Source organism: Gymnoscopelus braueri, assembly GCF_963280865.1.
Source record: "Gymnoscopelus braueri genome assembly, chromosome: 11".
NCBI classification, from domain to species: domain Eukaryota; kingdom Metazoa; phylum Chordata; class Actinopteri; order Myctophiformes; family Myctophidae; genus Gymnoscopelus; species Gymnoscopelus braueri.
This window is the reverse complement of record NC_137613.1, coordinates 27,821,375-27,844,155: the sequence shown is the minus strand read 5'-3', so window position 1 is coordinate 27,844,155 and position 22,781 is coordinate 27,821,375. Positions and strand designations below refer to the sequence as shown.

Below are 22,781 nucleotides of genomic sequence, written 5' to 3'. Positions count from 1 at the left end.
TAACATTTTAGTATGTTTTAGGACCAATAGTATGCAATAACATTTTAACTCAATTCGCTAAATCAAATTAGACAAATGCCATAAACTAGTAACTACTATGAAGGCATGGCTGCAGGGCAGGCCCAGGCCCAGAATCACTGGGCAGCCATTTTGAATAAATAACATAAACTAAAATGTATACATGATACCATCTCTACAACACAGAAAATTTGACTAAATTCTAAGGACATCATAATAATCTCCCTAATTTTAAAGAGATATGTTACTTTGAATGTGTAATTTAGCAACAGTTCGTAATTATAAGTCGAAGAGGCAGGCGTCCGCCATTATGCCCTTGACAAGGCCGCTGAATGTCAGCGCGTGACTAGAGACGCCATCTTGTCGCCAGCAAAAAAACGGTCAGAGTGACGTCAAAAACGTCACGGGTATAAGAGCCAAGTCCCTCCCCGCGGAGCTCATTCCTGGATTTGTTCAGAGGTGAGTAGCGTCAGAAAGTCATCAAGGCTGTTTTTCATCAAAATATCGCGTATTTAGTATAAAAAGTAGCGTTTCTTCGACCACAAAACCTTCAAATACCCAGATAACGGACAAAGACCGAGGAAAAGAGTGAGATAACGTAAACTTAATGTGCTTTCTTTTGTGTTGTGCTCTTTTCGCAGGTCAGACATTGTCTTGCTGAAGACAGACTGAGGGCGTCGAGGACTTTGAACAACCTTTTACTCAAATTCAATATTTTTTCTTCACGTAACGGACATTTGATTACTATTTTTGCAACTCCAGTTTGTTCCTGAAGGAAAAGCTAGCGTTTAGCTGCCACAACTACCCCGCCCATAAAGCAGTTTTTCATTATCTATAAAACCATGAAGGTTAACGATATAAAACTGATGAAATAAGAGCTATATAAGTGGCTGTAAAGCACACTATAATAGTCCAGAGACGCTGAAGGATCTATAAATACAAATAGTAAGTTGATTTTGAAGCTAAATTTAACCCGACATTAATCAAATGAACTAGCCGTAGGCTTGGAGGAGGTAAGCTAGCTAGGCTAATCAGGCTACTGTTTATTTGGCAACATTAAAAAGTATGTAAAATACATAAGTAGATCAAGTTAGATTAATGAGCTCACACAGGAAAGTGGACGGAGATCCAATAACGCTCCGTTTCTTTGTGTGTGAGACGGGATTTGACGAGAGTTAAGGCACCCGATATATAAGTGGTAAACGTTAAATTTGTAAAGTAAACAATAAGCAATCTATTCATAAAGATTGCCCTTTAGCCTTAGGAAATGTCTGTTTGCTTATGAAGTTGGATTTTCTGTCTGCCAGGTATGTGATCATGCTCAATTATGGGCTGGGCTCCTTGGAACGAACGAACACAACCCACCGCAATCTATACATAAAGATTGCTCTATTTTAGTCTGCCGATTTGTGGATCTTGTTTGTTTTGTCTCTAAACGATGAAGCACCACTGTGTGTCTATTTCCGATGATGTCGATAATGATAGACGCAGGGTAAAATCTGTGTTTCAAGCCAACATGAGATGATGAACTCGGCAATCTGCGGATAAAGATTGCAGGATGATGGTGGCTCGAGGGAAGGAACGAAGCGGTTCTTTCCAAGTTACAATCAGTCGGGACCGATGACAACAGATAACCATGGATCAGTTGCTTTGCACCTTTGGGTCCGTTGAGAGCAACAGTCAGCACAGCAGGGGCAACAGTGTGTCTGCCTTTTTGTCCGGTCTCGGAAACGACAGTTTGGAGTAGAGATAGTTTAAAGAAAGCACCGTCTGTCCGGGTGACAGCCTTGTGCGTTTGTTCCCCGCCGAGGAGGGGGAAGTGAACCAGGACTTGGTTTTTCTGTAGAAGCCAGCGTAGCCGGTTTTTACCTTTCGTGTGATGAGAGCAGTTGGTTCTTTTGTACTGAGGCTGAGAGGAAGGTTGGGGATTGAACTGGTTAACTGACTCACGAGGGCGGGGCTTTAGATGTTTTTTCCAGATCACGAGCGCCCCTTTCTACCCGCCCCCTCCCTTGTGACGGAGATGAATTGTTCGCAGCGGGGCGACTAGCAGCCGTTCAATGACAGATGTCACAACTTGACCGCAGGCCTTTTATTATTATATTTAACTGAGTATAGCCGCAAGAGTACATTTGGTTACATTTGTACGCTCACTGAGTTACAAATGGATAGATTAACACCGACGATTTTACTATGTAGGCTCAGTCAACTGCCCCTTATATCAATGGTTCTCAAACTTTAATATTTCAAGGTCTCCCCTTAATTCTGACAGTATAACGGGTTCATTTGGTGCTATTTGCATACTGTCAAGAGTAAGACTTGTAAGGGTCCATTTAGACCTCCCTAAAGGGACCCCGAGAGTTCCTGGAATCCACTTTGAGAACCACTGCCTTATATAACAGAATGTCACTTGATCCACTTTGTGTCATTTCTCCCCAGTGACAGGCTAATGACTTTGCCTTGGTGTCTAATTGTGACAAGAGACATTATTGGATTACAGGCACATCTTATTTAGTAGACTTATGCAAATAAATTAGTTGAACAGAGTAGCCTAACATTGAAGGGGGATTAAGGTGTATTATTATCCACAATTATATATATAATTTATATTATGCAATAACACCAATTTGTTTCACTGTAGGCACAACACATCTAATTGTTTTTCTTCCAATGAACTAGGGGCCCAGACGATGCTAAATATTGTCCGTATGTATATTATGTATAACAATTGTGACATTTACAGGAATTGAGTTATTTGCAGTGTTGAGGAGGTCTGAGGCAATATAAAACTTCTACTACTACTACTACAGTTATGCGGGTAAGACCAAACTGATTCCTCACAGTATAACACTAGGAATTTACATTAGCCTACATTAATAATCCAAATATTAAATGCATACACATTCATATTAAACCTAGTTGAAATCTTGAATTATGTAGTCTGTAATCTGCACTGAAAGAGGATGCATGCATGCCATGCAATTAAAACCCCAAACGTATTGTATCAAGCGGAAAGCAGAGATGAAACATAAAATAACACAAAGATCAGTAGATTTAGACAGTCCTAAACAAACTAAAGAAGTAAAAGGGTGGTCTGTGCACTTTGTCATTTTTGGGATCCCTTTGGACCTTCTTTGGACGGTGTGGGCTGACCTGAGGTAGACTTCTACTGATAAGACAAACCATCCACTGTGATGACCAGTTAAGATGTGCATTACATTAAGAGATGGAATCTTTTGTCATAAAAACATACTGTCCATTTTCATTTGGTTTTGCATAACAACCATTAATGTGTACTCCATTGCTTTGTTGTGTTGTGTAATATAGAGGGGGCTCATCATGGCTGTCAGTTTGTGTTTTGACAAACTAACCTGCAGGGGGCAGTAAATATCAAATTGTTCCCTGTGGTTGAGAACTGACAATTGCCATGGATGTCCTGAACAGACTGTACCCAAGCAAGGAATATATTGCAGTCTAATAATCACTGGAAATTACTATATTCATATTTTGATTTGAATATATTTGTTATACATTTCATATGTCTGCAATGTGTGTGTATATATATATTAAGAAAAAATATTTATTAAAGTAAATACAGTTCTATAATCATCACAATATACAATTACAATCATTAGCATTTGTAATTTGTTTGTCACTTACTTCCACTAAGTATTTAAATATAAGATTAATTGTAATTTAAGGGGGGATATTTTTGTGATGTCTTCATGAGTTTTCTGTTAAAAAAGAAAAGAAAGAAGAAACTTCCTCATTCCAGCTCTTAGAAATGTATTACTGTGAAATTCTGTTCCTGTTTCTCTTCCTCTAATCTTTTCCTGCCCCCTCATTGCTTCCTTTTAATTTCATATATTTATTAATGGTAAAAGACCGACATATTTGTTTGTTTGCATTTTGTTATGCACATTGACTCCTAAATAAAATACAGTCCTTTGTTATTAATGAATGTATTACTTTTGCAATGTCCGTATATAAACAGCTGATTGAATATCTTGCTCACTGCATCACTCCTGCGTTGTTGATTAAGCACTGAGCAAGAACAGAATGTTGCCCCAGCCCCCACACACTGAAGTGTCTGTGGCATGGCTCTGTGAGCTCAAGAGAGGGGAGGAATACCAGCAGTGTGTGTGGCGGGGGAGGTTTCACTGTCTTGGCCCTCTCAACCACATCCCTGCTGAGGTGATGGCAGTTGGCCTGCTGAGACAGGGCAAATATTTGAAGTGAGAGACTGCACACGCAGCTCCTGAAACAAGCTTGACGTACCAGTACTGAAGCAACAAAGTTTTGGTGGCTTGCTGGGTTTGCCACAGGCTATGCGCTCTTTGATTTGGTGTTTTGTTGACACGGTGCACGTCTCTGGTGTTGTAGACACAGAGTCTATTTCCGTGTGTTTGATATTGAATTGAATTGTCTGAGGCCAGTTCTGTGTGACCTCACATAGTAGTTCTCATTAAAATGGCTCAGAGTGGAATCTAGGTGGTGTTCGTTCCAGGGTTCTCGGTCCTATTTGACAGACAGTCTTTCTGATGCATATGACACAAATTAATGCCCATCTCCAGATGAAAAATGTACTTGTTAGTATGTGCATTTCCAGCCTGTTGATATGATTTTATGCTAAATGTCCAAGGTGTGTTTATTTCAGCAATGACAATGGGCCCAGTGGATCCCAGAGAGATATTGAAGGGAGTGGAGGCACTTCTAGGGAAAGATGGAGAGCTCCGCAGCCTGGAGGGAGTCCCCAAAGTGTTCAGGTAAGGAGCAGACATTTGGCATGCCGCTCTGTTTAACTGTTCAGCATTCAATAGCCTATGTTTCCCAGAAGCTGACTGGTATAATTATTGTATTATGCTTATATTAATGTGTATACAATTGATTTCTTTATGCAGTTTAATGAAAGCCTCCACCAAGATGGCTAGCAGATGCATGTACCTGAACATCCTACTACAGACTAAATCTCACGACATTCTCAACAGGTAAGCTTGAGTGTACATTATCATTATTAGCCGTGTAGAGATTGCTGCACTAAATGTCTTTCTGTTTTACGTTGATCTAAAAATTGCAGCTGTTGATGATTGAATTTCAGAATGAATTTGCTTTATCGAGTGCTCTAATGAGAACAGGCAGCAGTGCACAGTTACACAATATAAATCCTGCTCTGATCTGTTTTCATCATTATAGTCCTTCATACACATACAGGCATAACGCACAACAAATGGAGTAGTCTTCACTCATTAAGTGAAATTACTTTGGCTATACTCTTGGCATCCATTTAAGGTTTTGTGGCCCCTCCATTGAACTTTCATATTCGTTGAACATGCTCAATTTACAAGGAAGCATCTGTGGTCATCTTGACATTGTATGCTGCACAAACAAGTTTAGACGGGTACACATTTACATACAGTGTTTACATACATGTATGGGATGAACACACAGGACTTTGTTTCGTGAGGTTATAGTTCTCTCTTTTCTTCCATCCAGGTTTATCCGTGTGGGAGGCTACAAACTGCTAAACTCGTGGCTGACCTATGCCAAAACCACAAACAACACGCCTTTACTGCAACTGATCCTGCTCACCTTGCAGAAGCTGCCTCTCAAGGTGGACCACCTCAAGCAGGTACTGCACTCGTACCAGTCTGCATGCCTCACGCTTGCCATGCTGTCTATGATTGTATGATTTCTTCTCTTGAGGAGTTCACATTTTCTAAAGCTTGTCCTTTTTCCAATTTTAGAACAACACAGCCAAGCTGGTGAAGCATTTGAGTAAGAGTGGAGAGACAGATGGTGAGTTTCTGTCACAACCAATGTACAGTATATACTGCATGCACCTTGATTTAGTCCCAACTGTTGACTTGCTGTTTATGTCCAGCAAGCACTAAACATACTCTCAGCTCTGCATGCACACGGCAGCATTTTGTTCCCGTTGTAAAAATCAAAGAAAAACAAGGCAATGCTATGACATAGCTTTTGGACATGCAGGTGCTCTATGTGGTTTTAATTCTCTAACCTTTTCCCCTGTGTTTCTCCCTCAGAGTTGAGGAAGTTGTCATCTTTGCTGGTAGAGGGCTGGATGGCAATCATCCGCTCGCAATCATCCGGCGCCAACATCGCAAACTCGCCTGCAGGTAACAGTGGCTGCAGTTTCAGTCCATTTTTCCTTGTCACATGCCCCCCAACACACACACACACACACACACACACACACACACACACACACACACACACACACACACACACACACACACACACACACACACACACACACAAGCAGTGTCCCTTGAACAGCAAATATAGCTGCCCGATTGCATCCAGATTTGTAACTCTGTCACTCTTGTGTTTCTCAGATAAGAAAAAGAAAGATGGTAGCAAAGCGCCCATGCGAGGTCTGGAAAAGTCTGGTGACGATGACAAGAAGAAGGAGAAGCCCAAAGCTCATGCACCCAGCCATGCAAAGATCCGCTCTATAGGTAAACCTGCCTTAAAGAAAAGAAAAGAAAAAATCCTGACTTGCTTGACTAACTATCTGGCCTTTAAGTCTGTATTTTAAAATGTTGAATGAAAATTTCAAACTGTGGTGTTTTGTGCCCTCTACAGGGTTAGAAATGGATACACCCACCCCTGCCCCCGCCAAGAAGAACCCCACTCCTCCACAGCTTGGCGACAAGTACAACATCAAGCCTGCTGTACTTAAGAGGCCCAGGTATATTGTTCTCTCAAAAGTTTCTAAACTCCCTCCAGCACCACACAATTTGAATTCTAATGGTCCTTTTTTTTAAAGTCCATCCTTACACACTTTTACACTTGAAAATATACATTTTTATGAACATTCAGAACTTTGCAGTGTGTCGGCTGTGGGCATTGGGAGTTAATAGCTTGTTTGCTTATGTGCTGGCCTCAGGTGGTCGAGAATGGTACTGATACTTGTTGTGTGTTCTTTGGTCAACAGCTCCAATCCTCCAGATGCTCCGCCGGTTGAGAAAAAATACAAACCTCTAAACATGCCATCCAACTCTGCCAAAGAAATTAAAGTGAAGATCATTCCAGCCCAACGTAAGTGAATTAATAATCAATAACGATGAGATTACTGTGTGTATTGTGATTAATAGATACAGGTGATATTATCCTTTCATCATGACTAACCTGTCCCCTCTCATCTGTCTTCGATGCAGCGATGGAGTGTACTGACTTCTTAAATGCTCTCAACTCTGCACCGGTGCCTGGTATCAAGATCAAAAAGAAGAAAAATGCTACTAGTCCCACCAGCACAAAGGCTGTTTCCCCCACAACTAACAAGGTAATAGAAACGGACGATTAAAACGGAAACACAAGGAATTATAGATACGTTATTTCAAGAGAGAACAGAAAGAAAGAAGCTACGTTCAAGCTCAATGAACTGTTATTTGTTTTGTTTCCCGCTGTGCTCACTTTGGCTTGGAGTCTAGACATCTATGGGGGTATCTAACCAACAGATGGTCTCTTTTGCTTCCCCATCTCTTTTCCCCAGGCCAGTCCATTTGACAGCAAGCCAATTAGCTACCCATCACCACCAACATCATCATCGTCTGCCAAGCCTTCATCTCCAGAGGCCGCTGCTGTGTCCACCACCCCGCCTCATGAGACCCAGGAACTGGAACAACCTGGGACACCTGTTCCTATGGAGGAGACTGAGGCTGCCGACAGCGGTATGAATGCACCGACAGACGTTCTACATCATGTAACACATGAGTGGACTCTACAACTTATTAATCAAGGCTTTATTCAACCCTTTTTCCTTCTTCTTTTCTAGGTGAGAAGCCCAATGCACTGGCAGAACCACGTGGTGAGGACGAAAGCTTGACTAAGAAAGGCAAAAAGAAGAAGAGTGTACGCTGGGCAGAGGAAGAAACGCTTAAAGAGTACTTCTACTTTGACTTAGATGAAACGGAAAGAGGTGAGGGGTTCTACTGTTACACTGTTGCTGTGTTTTTAGTTAACTTCTATTTTATCAGGAAGTAAAATGTATTTGGCAAGAGAAGCATGGCCAAATTTACATTTTAGACAGTTTACATTTCTGTCTAATAAAGTATTCAATCAGTCAAAAGAACACAAATAACTACTGTACATGACATGAAACAGAAAAACAAGGCAAAATGATCCAGTAAAAAACTATAGTTAAGAGTGCTAGAGATGTTTCCGTTTTGTTCCTTTTAATCATGTCTGTCTTTCTTTGTCTCAACAGTTAATGTCAACAAGGTCAAGGACTTTGGCGAGGCCGCCAAGCGTGAACTGATGATGGACAGGCAGACGTTTGAGATGGCCCGGCGGCTGTCTCACGACACCATGGAGGAGAGGGTCCCCTTTACGCCCCCTCGGCCCCTAACGCTCACTGGTAGCCTGATCATCAATGGGGCCAACAGCACGGAGAAGCTCACGCAGAGGGACCGGGAGATGGGCATTCTCCAGGAGATCTTCCTCAGCAAAGACAGGTAGATCAATGACAACTATGTCATTTAATTTATTTGCTTATTCATTTTAAACTTAGATGTTTCAAATTTGTTGAAGTTTGAGAACTCAACTGTTGTATGTATGTGTGTGTTCCAGTGTACCTGACAGCCCACATGAACCTGACCCAGAGCCTTATGAACCTATGCCACCCCGGCTCATTCCCCTGGATGAGGTAACATACTTACCTTAACTAACACTCATGCCTAGGTTCACCATGTTGTCCCGCACCGAAGATGGCAGATCTACAAGCTCACAATGTGTCCGACACGTTGTGAGCTTTTGTAGATCTGCTATTTTCGGCATGGGACAACATCATACGACTACGTATAAATCAGGCTTCTCTATTTTCTCATTCTCTTCTCATGCTCTCTCTCTTCTTCTTCTCTTTTTCTTTTCACATTCACCATCTCTCATCGTCAATTTCTCTGCACCCTCTCTCTTCTTCCTCACCATCTGTCTCTCTTCCTCACACGCGCTCACTCTCTCACATTCTTTTATTTGACCTCTTACTACTGTCTTTTAGCCTAGCATGCTAACTCCTCTATGTTCTCACGGTGCGTCAGGACTCCAGCATGGCGGACGACAGCTACATGGAGCCGATGGACACCACAACGCAGCAGAGCGCCAACATGGCTCAGAACGAGGGATCCAAGCTACCCCCTGTCCTGGCCAACCTCATGGGCAATCTGGGCAGCAGTGGACTCCTAGGCAGCAGCGGCCTCCTAGGCAGTCTGGGCGGCAGCCCTCAAGCCACGGGCGCAGGTGGCAACCCTGTAGCGCCCACCGTGAATGTACAGGAACTGCTCTCCTCTATCATGGTAAAAACAAAAGAATGCATCTCTATTTATGTTGCATATTTTGTTTCTATGGCGTTATATTAGTTGGTTTAGATCAGTGGTTCCCAACCCGGGTTCACCACAGGACCACTGGTCCTGCTGCTGTTTTTTCACCCTACCAGGAGTCAGGACGTTAACTATATACACCTGGTGTCTTTGTAATTGTAGCTGTCTAATCAGACTGAGGACTGTTAGACCTGGTAGGATGGAAAACCAGCAGTACCAGTTGTCCTAAGGTGGACCGGGGTCGTGAACCACTGGTTTAGGTGTACCCGTGTGAACTGAATAATTAGTAATAAATACATGATGATGTACTGTATTTAGTAACTCTTTGTGTGTCTGTCCCTTTAAGGGTGCTCAGGGCAACCAGTCTACGGAGGACCTCATCAAACAGCCTGACTTCTCTGATAAGATCAAACAGCTACTGGGCTCCCTGCAACAGACCCAGAATCAGAATGGACCACCACCAGGTAAAACGCTGCAGCAAGATCACCTTCATCTCATCAATGTCTCTCGTCTCAGGTCCTTTAACCACTTGAACCCCAGCATCCCTATTCTGGGGGGAACATTCGCCCCCAAAATAGTTCAGCACCACAGTGCCCCCTACTGACTGGTTCATGTGTCATTCACCCAGTGGAACTGGCAGTCAAATATTGTGAAACGGTGGTTCTCAAAGTGAGGTCCAAGGACCCTCAGGGTTCCTTGGCAGGGTTCTAAAAGGACCCTTACAGGCCTGTAACTCTTACGGGTCCATTTGGTTCCGTTTGGTTTGTTCACTCTGTTGTTATGGGGCTCCTTGAAATTATTTTTACATTTTGAGAACCACTGTTGATTTACAAAATAATATGCTGTGCCAGATATTATCGCTGTTTCCACTCCTCTGTGGACAATGAAGAAGTTTTATTTAATTTTTTTTATTCTTTCTTTCTCAGCGGTCCCAGGTGGTCTGTTGGGTCACGGTCCACAGATGAACAGCATGAACAATATGAACATGAACATGCAGATGCCCATGAACGGCTACCCCCCCAACAACAACCCCCCCGGAGGAGGACCACCGCCCCGCTTCAGCCACCCCCCACCCCCGCACAACCATGGGCCCCCCTTCAACGGCGGCGGCCCTGGCGGCCCTCGCATGATGGGCCCCCCGCCGGGCCAGGGCCGTGGCGGAGACAACGGAAACTACTGGGGCGACGACTCCATGCGGGGAGGTGGGGGGCCGCACCGCGGAGGAGGAGGTCACTTCCACCGCGGCGGAGGACGGGGGCGAGGAGGAGGAGAAGGCTTCAGGGGGCGAGGACGGGGCGGACCCAGAGGAGCACACAACATGAACGGTACGTTAACTCTGAGATCTTTAGTCTTTTGATTTGTCGTTAGACATAAACGGGTTTAAAAGCTGCAATCCGTAACTTTTATGTTGGATTTCATTATAATGCCAGGCCTCTAAGAAGGGAATGCCTGCTCGCTCGGCCAGGAAAGATATTGCACTTACGAGCTTCAGGCAGACTTGCTTGTCAATGAATAGGCGTTATACCCGGCACCAGGGTCTAAATATGTCAGTGGAAGAGTAGGGAGATACATTGTATTAACTCTACCGTACTGATTGGTTCAAATACAATTTCATTCATAAAATAAGTTCTGGATTGCAGCTTCAAAATATTATTATTATTATTATTAGTTTTATTCTCTGTTGTTGTCTGTACATGTTTTTGTATTTCTACATTTTGTCTGGACCCCCAGTTTGTTCACTAGGTGGGGCTGCTTAGCTAACAGGGTTTTGGCCCTTTCTGCATGTCGTTAAAGTTTGAAGTATTCATGTTATTGTTTTGTTGTATTTTGTGCAAATAAAAAGAAATGAATAAAAGACGGTTCTTTCATGTTTTAAGTCATAATTTCCTGACTCACTCACTCAGTCACTCCAATACGCCAATATTATTGCTGCATTATATCTGCATCAGATCAGATGTTATCAGGGCAGGGCTGAATTCAGATGGCATATGTGAAAACAGGAGTTGTCTTTTAACTACATGAACCCTAGCGTCCCTATTCTGGGAATGTCATAAGAGGCAAACATTTGTCAGAAAATATATCTACAAACTCACATTTGAGGCACGTTGTGGTCTTGTAAAAGATATTGAGTGTAGAGCGAAACGAGGAAGGAGGCCTAGTATAGAGCCCTAGGGGACCCTGGTCAATTAATTATATGATGCGTAGCCTGCAAGCTAGTTCAGGCAAATACACCCAAGAGGTTTACACGCATGTGCAGCACTATGTGGGCGATGTACTGTATGTGACATGTCAAGCAGCTGACAAAATTGGTGGTCTACTTGAGCTCACCTTATTCATTGTACTTGCTGTCAGTGCTGCCACTGAATGTTGTTTGCGCTAAGGGTTCTGTTTTCCCCTGGGGGTGTTTGTTATAGATGTATATCTCCCTGCTCTTAAATGGTTGTTTTCTAATGTGCTGAGCAGGGAGTAATGTATAGCTGAGCCTGAACGGCAAGATCAAATCTAATATTCACATTTGTATTTACATTTTAGGAATGAAATGTTCTCAAGCTATTCATGTTCTCAATCTATTCGTGAGTTATCTGACTGAAATAAAGTGGTTAACTCTGCCCTCTTGTTCCTCAGATATGTCAAAGAGGCCTGTGTGTCGTCACTTCATGATGAAAGGGAACTGTCGATACGAGAGCAACTGTGCTTTCTACCACCCCGGCGTGAACGGCCCCCCACTGCCCCCCAACCACCCTGCCAACAACCAACAATACAACTCTCAATACGACTCTCAATACGATCACTAGAGGGAGCAGTTCCACTGATAGACTGGCTCCTCCATACTATAAATGAACCTTGAGCAGAGTCATGACTTCTTTCTAACGGCAACACTACCTACAATACAATGTATTGGGACTTCTCTGAAGACACGTGGGTACAAAGAGCAGGACGAAGGCCTTCTTAACGAGTTCTTTCCCGTCACAGCTGCAAGGCAACATGACTACCATATGATTCCCTGAAACAAGCTCTGCTTGCTCTGCTACGTCGATCCTTCTATCATGGACAGAAGATGCATTTAAATGTAGGGCCATGATAACTGGTGATCAATGTGTTCCTATACTTTTTATTGGTGCTCATGTTTTAACTGTCCATTAGAACGTTCCACTCTTGACCATTAATTTTATTTTTCTGCAAGTGGCTGCTCATCTGCCCTATATCCTCCGCACTGTACCTTTTGCCTCGACTAGGGCCCATCGCTTTCCACACCACTAATATAGTCGAAAACTTTAATCAAACATACCATAGGGATATGTCTGAATTAAGACCGTTTACACTGGAATGAAATGAAGCAGTGTGACGTCTCTTCCAGACTGATTCTAGTTTCCTCTGAAATGGAGGCCATTGCACTGGTGTTTCAACTGTGGTTCCTTTTATTTTTCAACTCGCGTCAGTAGAAGATGTGGTTTCATTTCATTGTCCAGTCCACACGCTTGTATTTGTGGCTAAATGGCAACCAGATCAAAGAGGGACGGGACAAAAGTGAATGTCGTATTTTACCAAATAAGCCCGTCTTTGGATGTTGCTTGCAAGTTTCTTTTGCCATTTTGGTTTGGTTGTAATTTCTTATTTGATGATTGTTCTTGCCCCCCCCCCTTCTTTCTGTTTCTTCCACATTTTCTCACAGAGGTGTGGGATGTTTTCAGTCATGTCGTTTTCAGTCATGTCATGATCGTACCTGATTGAGTGGTGTTTTAATCAAACCTTCAGAACAATTTGGGAAGCACTTTAGAAAGATGAGGGCCAACTTGAAGCTGCCTCCTACCATGTGTCCTGCCTGCTGCTTTTTTCCTGTGCTACAAATGTAGCTTTGATTTACTATGGCTAGGCCCCCCCCCCCTAGAGAACAAACAGAATATAGTATTGAAAACTGTTGTTTCAGTAACACTTTACATGTGTGTTCTACTGAACTGATAAAAGGCCAAGTGCATTCTTCATTAAGTGACCGGTACTGAATGTTGAGAGCTTTTTTTTACTTCAGTCCATTAATGGCTAGAATAAGCAACGGAGAACTGAACATTTTGTTTGAAGACTTTTATCAAGCCCTGTATTCATTGTAAATGAGAGCCCCCCCCCCCCCCTCTCTGTGCTAGCTTTAGCAGCTTGTATACGATTACCAACTACTTGAAGCAGGCGCCGCTGCATTATGACAATCCTGACAGTCATATTGCTATGACGTCCTGTGAAGTGCTTCTTTGTCATGCTTTAATTTATACGAAAATAGCAGATCTACTAGCTCACAAGGTTGTGACCTGGTAGATAGGCTATTTTCGTTGTGCGACACTGTCGTACAACGAAGTATAAATTGGGCTTCAGCCTTCTGTCACCTCGTCCTTGCTCACGTCTATATTCAACTGGTTCTGTGTAGTAATATGTGATAATTCATCAGTGTTAAAAGAAGTCCAGTTCAAAAGGAAGGATCAACTTTATTCTGTGGGTCAGTTATATTTAAACGTTTTCTATGAAAACAATGACCTTTGTGTCTCTTGTGGGACTGTAGTGTGTATATTTCGTTTTTGACCCCCCCTTCCCCCCACCCCATGAGTTTTTGTTTTGATACAAAGTTGATAATATTGATCTCTTTTAAGATGGGGTCACTTTTTTTTTCTTTTTTATGTTTTGTTTGTATAAAATGTCTGTATTGATGTGTTTGTGCATTCATACACATTCATATTATCAGTATAAGTATTTTGTACAACAATATTGAATAAATGTCTGAAAATTATTTTCTGTGTTATTGTGGAGTACTTGAAACCTACATTCAGCTTGAAATTAATGACGATTATATGTATATTTTTAAATGATAACAGTGTTTAACAAGACAACGCAGAACAAAAGAAACGAGTACAACTCAGGCATGTTATAAGTGGACACTGCTCATAAAGACAGGACTAAGTTGATAATATAGAAAATTGCACATAAGTGGTACAAAGAAATTAAGTGTAAGTTAATTTAACAAAATGGTCTAAAGGAGACCCTGGTAGGGAGTGAAAGTGGAACCAATGACGTCTTGTGAAACCTGGTCACTGTTTTAAATTAATATTTAATTAATTTTAATAGTGAATTGATGAGCTATTTAACCCATTTCCTACGTAATGCATTATTGTCCCAGTTCAAGCCGGGTTGTTTGCTCACTCAGCCAATAGTATTACGTCTTTTACAACCTGCATTAGATCCGTGTTATCAGGGCAGGGCTGATGCAGATGGCATATGGGAAAACAGGTGTGAACAGGAGTGGTCTTTAACCCTGCCCTCTTGTTCAAATATTGACCCGGTTCTGTGACAATATAGAGTGAAAGGTAGTGAGAGAAGTTGATGCATGGGTTAAGGACACCTCAGCACTACCCTGCTCCAACATCCGTGTTACAGCTCATTCAGTTAACGTTCTGTTACTATGCAAGTAAAACCATGAGTAAAAATGTTCATTTTTACATTCAGTTATACTGAGTGTCTGGTCCTTGTCTCTTACAAAAGAGGTTCTTAATTTCAATTAGTATCAGAGTCACAAAAATAGTACAAAATAGGAATTATTTCAGAAAAGTATTTCAAATACAGATAAGACACAAAATAAATGCAGTGCAAACATGTAAAACTAAACTAAAATCAGCTTTGTTTTCCTTTTTCCCCCTTTCCATATTGCAAATTAGGGTAGCAAATTATGATAATTCAAGTACTGCAAATTATTGCTAATTCACTGCCACAAGGCTCCTAATAGTTAGGATGGGTTAAAATGTTGAGTACAAATACAAAAAATAATAATACAAGGAAACAGTTTGCGATCCTATAATGCAATTAGTAGTTTTGTTATTGGTGTTTGTTTACACTTACAATTTGACCTGGGGCTAAGTTGAAGTTAGATAATTTGTGGTCATGACAACCCTGTCAAAAGTTGTCAGGCAAAATGTCCAGGCTACAAAGAATCATGATGACATCACAGTGTCAATAAGGAAGGACCCCTGTCTTCAAGCCTGAGTTCCTGTTAGGTAAGATTCTGCATCCTAGTTCAGTTACAAACCACCCTACAATAAGGAGAAAGGGGAGTCCAATGTTGCAAAGTAGAATAGGAGATGAACAGTGTTTTGAACATTTGTTTGTTTTGTTTTAAAGCTCCAAAAGGAGTTAGAACTGCATGTAAATGGACCAATTCATTCTTTCTGAGGCATACTAACTGTCCTGGAGGCCCTGTCAAGATTGAATCAGGAACAAAGCATTCATTGATTCTGAGCGGCTCACATTACCTCTGGTGCAGGAGAGTGGAACATTGCTGAGAAAAATCAAGATAGAACTCAGGTTGGGCTTTAGGTGAGACAGTGGTATGCTTCAAACCCAATGTTAGGATGTGGCCTTTTAAAGTCATTTTAAGCTATTTGCCCTATGATTACCATATAGGTTCAAACTAAATTAACCACTTTAAACTTGGTGTCCCTTTTTTGGACATGTCATGATATTGATAATAATAAAAAAAAGGTAAAATAAATACAGAAAATGGCATCTAATAAGCTCACAATGCATCGCGATGCAACTTGTTGTCAGCTTGTAGATTTTCACTATTCGTCACACAACAAAGTATATCGGGCTTTATTCATGCCTTTGTGTTTCATTATAATCAGAGATAGCTGTGAACTCAACAGAAGTAAAGCAGTCGAGTCAATACACCAAACCCACATTCATTCCATGCAGCAGTGTTAATCACATAATCAGTAAGCAAACTGAATGAATACAGATCAAACAAAGAGAAATATAATTCTCATACTCTAGTCATGGAGAGAACCCAACCTCACTTTCATTATAGCGCTTCAACATCTTGTTCAAGTAACTTTCTGGAAATAGGCCTTTCAAGATCCACTAATTATAGCCCAAAATTTTGAAAGCAATATTTCAATTGTTTTAATCTATATTAATACAGTCAAACAAATTGATCCTGACCATCGGAATCACAGACAGTTTATTCACTTCAAGTAAATATATATTTATACGAATTTTACTTAACAGCAGTCCAGGTAACAACACACATGGTCATGGTCACATTAATGTAGACAAAAAAATGTCGAAAGACAAGATCCAAGGCGAGGCAAGGTTTTTTTTGTATAGCACAGTTAAACATTCAACTCAAAGTGCTTTACTTAAAACATTAAGTGCATTAAAACAAATTGCAAAAGAAACACATTATGAAGGGAGATTTAAAAACAATTAAAATAGACATTAAAGAGTTACTGTAAAGGTAGGGTAAGTGATATATTTTGGTTAAAACAAAAAGTGTTTTGTTAAAAGGTTAAAGCACTATATTCTGATAGTATTGCTATAGAGTGTATAGTTCAATCACAGGCTTGCTCCAGCTCTTTAATAAACAGAAAATAAATTTTCAGGTAGGTGACAACATTTCAGCCAACCAGGAGAGAGTACCCATTTATCAACTTTTTTTCAAATTTTTATAGTGTTCCAGTTTCAAATTTGTTTGCTAATTTCTTTGTGTCATCACTTCCAATTTCAGTTGTTTAATCTGTATTCGGACTGAGTTCTCTATCCTGATTGGATAACATTGGTTTATCCGACCTGAAATGCATTTTGTGTTTAAAAATCATCCTTAACCCTTAAATTTAACCCTTAATTCTTTCAATGTACAAAATGTATTTTGCATTTGATGGCCTTCCTGCCCCTGGCATTTGGCCTTTGTGCCCTCAAAAAATGGACAACACCAAAGGCCAAGTGGCCTTGCTCCTAAAATGATGAAATTCCAGGCTTGCCTGTTACTGAACAAACATTATCAATGAGTACTATCAGAATATAGAGCTTTTTAACACGTATTTTGTTTCAAATATATTTATTGTGAATAACAGGATAAAAGACATACAGTCATAATCCAAACAATTATGAGGTGCTGCCCTATTTCCTTTTCCCCAAAATATACCCAAAATAATCAGATACAATGAGATAGTAACTTATTTTATCCAAGTAAATCAATTACCCTACCTTTAAAAGACAAGATCGGGGACAAAAGTAACACTTTTTGCATTTCCCTTCATAATTCACAGACTACTTGAAATATCCTAGTCATCTTTTGCTATAAGAAACATATATATGTTCCCTAATTAATAATACAATTTTTAAGCTTTCACTAATAAGGACAAGACTAAGATATCAATTTGAATGCAATGAGTCACAGTGTTACAATTGCCCCCGTGATGGGGGCAGTTGTAACACTGTAAAAATAAGTCATATTAACCAACTTATCTCAAATAAAAGCACATCACTAAGTAATATGTATTTTTTATAATTACATTTTTTTACTTACGAATGTTTTATATACATAATTACAATTCTTTTGTATTTCTATTCGAATTATTTTAATTTTTTTAATGTTTTTTCAAATGTATGTCTATTTTTTATTTAAATGTATTTTTACTTTGAAATGTAGTGACATTTAGTGAAATATGTTCATTTACTAACATAAAAATATGTAATCCCAGACAAAAGATCTGCTTGCATTGAAAACACATTGTTACAATTGACACTGTGTTACAATTGCCCCCGATGGGGCAACCATGATAAAATCCCATATTCTAGCTAGAAACACCTATACTAGCATAGGCTACTGACGTTAATTTGTGACCAATAACATTGAGATACAAGTCATCTAAGTTTAAATTAGCTGACATCTTATCTTTAGACAGCAGAAGGAAAATGCCGTACACTCAAAAAAATTCGTTTACACCTCAAAATCAGTTTTTTGTTGAAAACTTTCCATAGGCAGAGAGAGGACCCTACTGAGCATGTGCACAAGAAGTCTCACCCCTCTAGCTTATTTCTAATTAGAATTATTGAGTGTGTTACTTTTGTCCCCATTCTCCCCTACAGTCATAATCCAAACAATTATGAGGTGCTGCCCTATTTCCTTTTCCCCAAAATACACACAAAATAATCATATACAATGAAATATTAACTTATTATTATTACCCTACCTTTAACAAAAACAGAAAACAAGAACATGCTAAAAAAAGACAAAAGACCCCCCACCAATCCCCATTGAATCGATCTGTTTGTAGAAATGTCGGATTTGGCGTTAGCCAATCATAGAAAGACCGATCATCCAACTGTAACGATGACGATTGTCCCTGGCTGTCGGCCAATTTACTATCACAATCACTGTATTACGCCTTCTTAACATAACCCCGCAAGTTTACACAAAAATATGAATAAACCTTTCATTTGCTCTACCCTCTAACTTTCTACATCCATAATACATCAACTTATAAAAAGAAACGGGCACACATTCTGTGTCTACAATGAAGCAAAGGAAGGGATGCAATAGTTTCCTCAGGCATTCCAGCAAAGAGGAGAGAGGGGGGGAGAGGGGGGGGGGTGTCAGGTAAGCAGGTATATAAATGAGAAGCAGGTGAGAGTGAAGTGACACAGCAGGTCCCGGAGCTGCAGTCGAACACAAACACAAAGGTTTCAGTCAGTGCAGGTAAGACAATCTGGCCATTTAATCCTAAAAAGGCTGCATTATTCTCCACTTCTCTCTCTTCCCTGTCTGATTCTGCTGCTGCTGATAGGATTTTCTTTGGTTTGTATGTGTGTGTGTGTGGGGGGAAAAGATCATTGTGATTAAATGTAACTTGTTTTAATGATTTTTTACCACTTGAACCCCAGCATGCCTATTCTGGGGGGGACATTCGCCCCAAAATGGCAGATCTACAAGTGAGCTTGTAGATTGGCTATTTCTGGCGAAGAGATTTGTTGTACACGGAAAAAAGTGGTCCAAGTACAGAGCAAACTCGGGTCCAGTTTACTAAGTCTAGAGTTATTTGAGTGATTATTGTTTACTGTGATATAGGCTACGTACTGTAGGTCTGTCACGGGTACAGTTGTGTGACTTGCTCTTCTAACAATTTCAATGTAAAATTTCCAGGAAGTTTGTCACCATGATCAAAGCACTACTGTCTGTTCTCCTGGTCCTGGCGGCTGTGACCTCGTCCTCTCTGGGAAAGCCGGGGAAATACATCCCGAAGGGCGGCAAGAGGCTGCCACAGACTCTCTCCAGAGGTGGGTGACAAAATAACAGCAACATTGTAGACTGGATGGTCTCATCATGGCACTGCAATTCAGAACCAACTTGGAACTGAGGAGATCACTAATATTTGCTGTCCACCTCTGCAGGCTGGGGTGACCAGCTGATCTGGGCTCAGACCTACGAGGAGGCTCTGTACTGGGCCCGGTCCAAGTAAGTGAAATAGCCTTTTGTTTGTCAAACGATAAATCCATGAAATGGTACTGAAGTATACAATGTAGTACAATACATGAGTTACAGACACTTAAAGGAGTAGTTCACGCAAAAGTAGTTCATCCTAAGCTAATAATTTGATGACCGGCGGTCTCTCCGGTAGGAAGAGTCTACTTTGAGTCTCCTGCCGGATACATAAGCATCTTTCCGCCGGTAATCAAATTATTGGCTTAGGAATGCGACAAGAACAAAACAATCTCCATGAAATCAATGCTTCATGGGGTGTGTAATTGATAGAAAATAAGTAATTGTTTGGGTGAACTACTCCTTTAAGGATTTACTTACCCTTAGGGTCTGTTTGCTCCATTTGCACACTCTCAGAGTTAAATTAACACAGAGGATTTTACTGTGCATTGCTTAACACACGTGCATGTTACCCCCAGGTCATCCAGTTGGTGGTTCTTTAAATTCAGTGCACTGTGAAATTATTACCATTGTGTTCATTTATTTATTTGTATTATTTGCTTACTCTAGGAACAAGCCCCTGATGGTAATCTTCCACCTTGAGGACTGCCCACACAGTGCTGGTGAGTAATATTAATAATAATGATAATAAACCACCCGTGGTGGAAAGTAACTAAGTACATTTACTCAAGTACTGTAAAGGTTTGAGGTACTTTACTATATCCCTTTACTTGAGTATTTCAAAAACATTTTCTTAACGTTTTTACTCCACTACAATTATTTGACAGCTTAATCACTTGTTATGTTGCAGATTTTGATTATTAATACAAAACATACATTGACTGATAAATAATGATGCATTATCATATAGGTTAAAGTAATTAAACTCAGCCCCACCTTTACCAGCCGAAACATTAAAGTGAATACTTTTGTACTTAAAATAAAACTTTTAATATAGACAGGACGTTTACTTTGTAACAGAGTAGTTCTACCTTGTGATATTGGTACATTTACTTCAATCACTCGATCAGTGTGGATTTCATCTTGTAACAAGCCTGATGAACGTAGTGCTAATCTACGAGTGCAAAAAAACCTGTTTGAATAACCGTGGCGTGTTCATGTTTAAATAGTAAACATTTGGGTGCACCGTTTAGTTTAGCAAACAATCTACATCCTGGTGATGTAGGCGAGCCCAGATAATGCTGCATACCTTCATCTGAATGGAAATGACACGACTGAATTGTATGTATAATACTTCGTTTTTCTCCTTACACAGCGATGAAAAAGGTTGTCTCTGATGACGTCGACATGCAGAGATTGCTTGATGAAGACTTCATCGTGATCAATCTCGTGGTATGTTACATGACTTATTGATTAGTGCATTGTTTTACTATAGAATGACGTGACTGTAATTCCAGTGGCCTAGGAGCAGGACACTTAGTTACTGAATGTCGTTGCTGTCAGGTGGAAACCTCACACTGTATGTCCAAAACTGTTACTTTTCAGGATTCAAACTTAAAAAAATGCTTAAATAGCAGATCTGCAAGCTCAACACAGTTAAAATATGGAGATAAGAGGTTTCTTCCCGACAGCAACAATATTTTGGCACTGAATACTAAAGGAGAATACTATGTCATCACCACTAAATCTCTAATGCCATGCAATGTAGTGCAGATCATCCCCACAGGAGATGGTGTGGTTAAGATAGCTGAAATCAGACCATTCTTTTTCCAAGATGCTTTCAAAACAGAGAATCTGACTATAATTTAAAACTCAACTGGATACTGGTACTGGCATCATAGATCAGTGGTTCTTAAACATTTTAATGTCAAGAACACCCAAATTGACATGTTTGGCTGCAAACCACCATATGAAAGGAGTTTCTGCTAGGGACCTCCCTACGAGAAGATTTGACAGTTGTCAACATCTTTCAAAAATAGTAGATCTATAACTATTTCTTGAAATAAAATAGTTCCTCATTTTGCTGGAGACCCCTTGGAACCCCATCAAGGACCCCTGGGGGTCGCCGGACCCCACTTTTCCACTGCTAGAGAACCTGAAACATTCATGAAACTTATGTTGATTTAATTGTTTGTTTCTGAATTATTCTAATATTTCCCTCCCCCTCACTCACAGTATGAAACCACAGACAAACATCTCTCTCCTGATGGACAGTATGTTCCCAGAATCCTGTTTGTTGGTAAGTGACCAGCGAAAACATTCATATAATTCATAATAATTGCCAATAAGGATTACAGCTTCATAAATCTCTCTTGACCACTTTTAACCTGGCGTCCCCATTTTCTCAAAAACTTAAAATCTTCAGATTTTTTTATTTGTGTTTTATTTTAACAAATGTCAAGACATTTCAACAATTTTAAGACATTTCATTATCATCCCTCATCCGGTCTTAATCTCTACCCAGATCCCACCATGACAGTGAGAGCTGACATCACAGGTCGCTATTCCAATCGCATGTATGCCTATGAGCCAAGCGACATCAAAATCTGTAAGTACTAAGAGTAAAATAGACTTAAATATCACGTATCACATTCATTGTGCATCTTGGTAGTAGTGGATTGAGTATTCATTTTCCTTTGTTTTCTACCTTCAGTGCACGAAAACATGGTGAAAGCTAAGAAGCTTTTGAAGAGTGAGTTGTAAGCACTGCGAGGGGACCTAATGACAGAGAGACCATTGTCATGATGTGGTCACTACAGTTTACACATGTGAAACCAAGCACTGGAAAGTTCCTGTCTTTAAGTACACATGACGCTATCTTCTTTCAATTCAATATCTGCTTATTGTCTGAGTGTATTGCTGTACAGCCACAATGTCTTTTTTTAAACATAAATTAAACTGTTCATGGATGATGGACTTTTGTTTTTGCTTGAACATTTATTTCCACAATGAAAATAAACTCAAAACAGTGCTGAAGACAAAAGGCACCAACAATGCATCACACTATGTCATCACTAATACTATGTCATAAAAAGTGCACAATACCATGTCATAAAAAAGGCTTCATGTTATACTGTCATCAAAAATGCTTCAGCTTCAACTTCAGTTCAAGTTTATTGTCACATCACAAGCTTACACCAGGTATAAAAGAGTCGGTGACATTCTTTTGTTACATTCTAAATTAATAATGAGAGTGAAATTAAGAGGAAGAATATCAAATGGTGTGATGTGAC

General features: G+C 40.3%; 2 protein-coding genes across 2 annotated transcripts; both read left to right on the top strand.

The window, feature by feature from the left end:
- Nucleotides 1-268: 268 nt before the first annotated feature.
- Nucleotides 269-12,514, top strand: ppp1r10 (protein phosphatase 1, regulatory subunit 10). The gene is made up of 18 exons (XM_080441333.1): nucleotides 269-963; nucleotides 4,676-4,784; nucleotides 4,920-5,006; nucleotides 5,512-5,647; nucleotides 5,763-5,814; nucleotides 6,063-6,155; nucleotides 6,375-6,497; nucleotides 6,625-6,730; nucleotides 6,977-7,080; nucleotides 7,200-7,324; nucleotides 7,535-7,712; nucleotides 7,817-7,960; nucleotides 8,249-8,495; nucleotides 8,611-8,686; nucleotides 9,078-9,332; nucleotides 9,703-9,820; nucleotides 10,283-10,681; nucleotides 11,982-12,514. Exons 2-18 carry the CDS (start codon nucleotides 4,678-4,680, stop codon nucleotides 12,149-12,151), a joined length of 2,520 nt encoding a protein of 839 aa, XP_080297459.1. The 5' UTR covers nucleotides 269-963; nucleotides 4,676-4,677; the 3' UTR covers nucleotides 12,152-12,514.
- Nucleotides 12,515-18,737: 6,223 nt separating this feature from the next.
- agr2 (anterior gradient 2) lies at nucleotides 18,738-22,454 on the top strand. Its single transcript, XM_080443143.1, has 8 exons — nucleotides 18,738-18,867; nucleotides 19,312-19,445; nucleotides 19,560-19,623; nucleotides 20,158-20,210; nucleotides 20,864-20,940; nucleotides 21,724-21,787; nucleotides 22,013-22,096; nucleotides 22,202-22,454. Exons 2-8 carry the CDS (start codon nucleotides 19,325-19,327, stop codon nucleotides 22,249-22,251), a joined length of 513 nt encoding a protein of 170 aa, XP_080299269.1. The 5' UTR covers nucleotides 18,738-18,867; nucleotides 19,312-19,324; the 3' UTR covers nucleotides 22,252-22,454.
- Nucleotides 22,455-22,781: the final 327 nt, after the last annotated feature.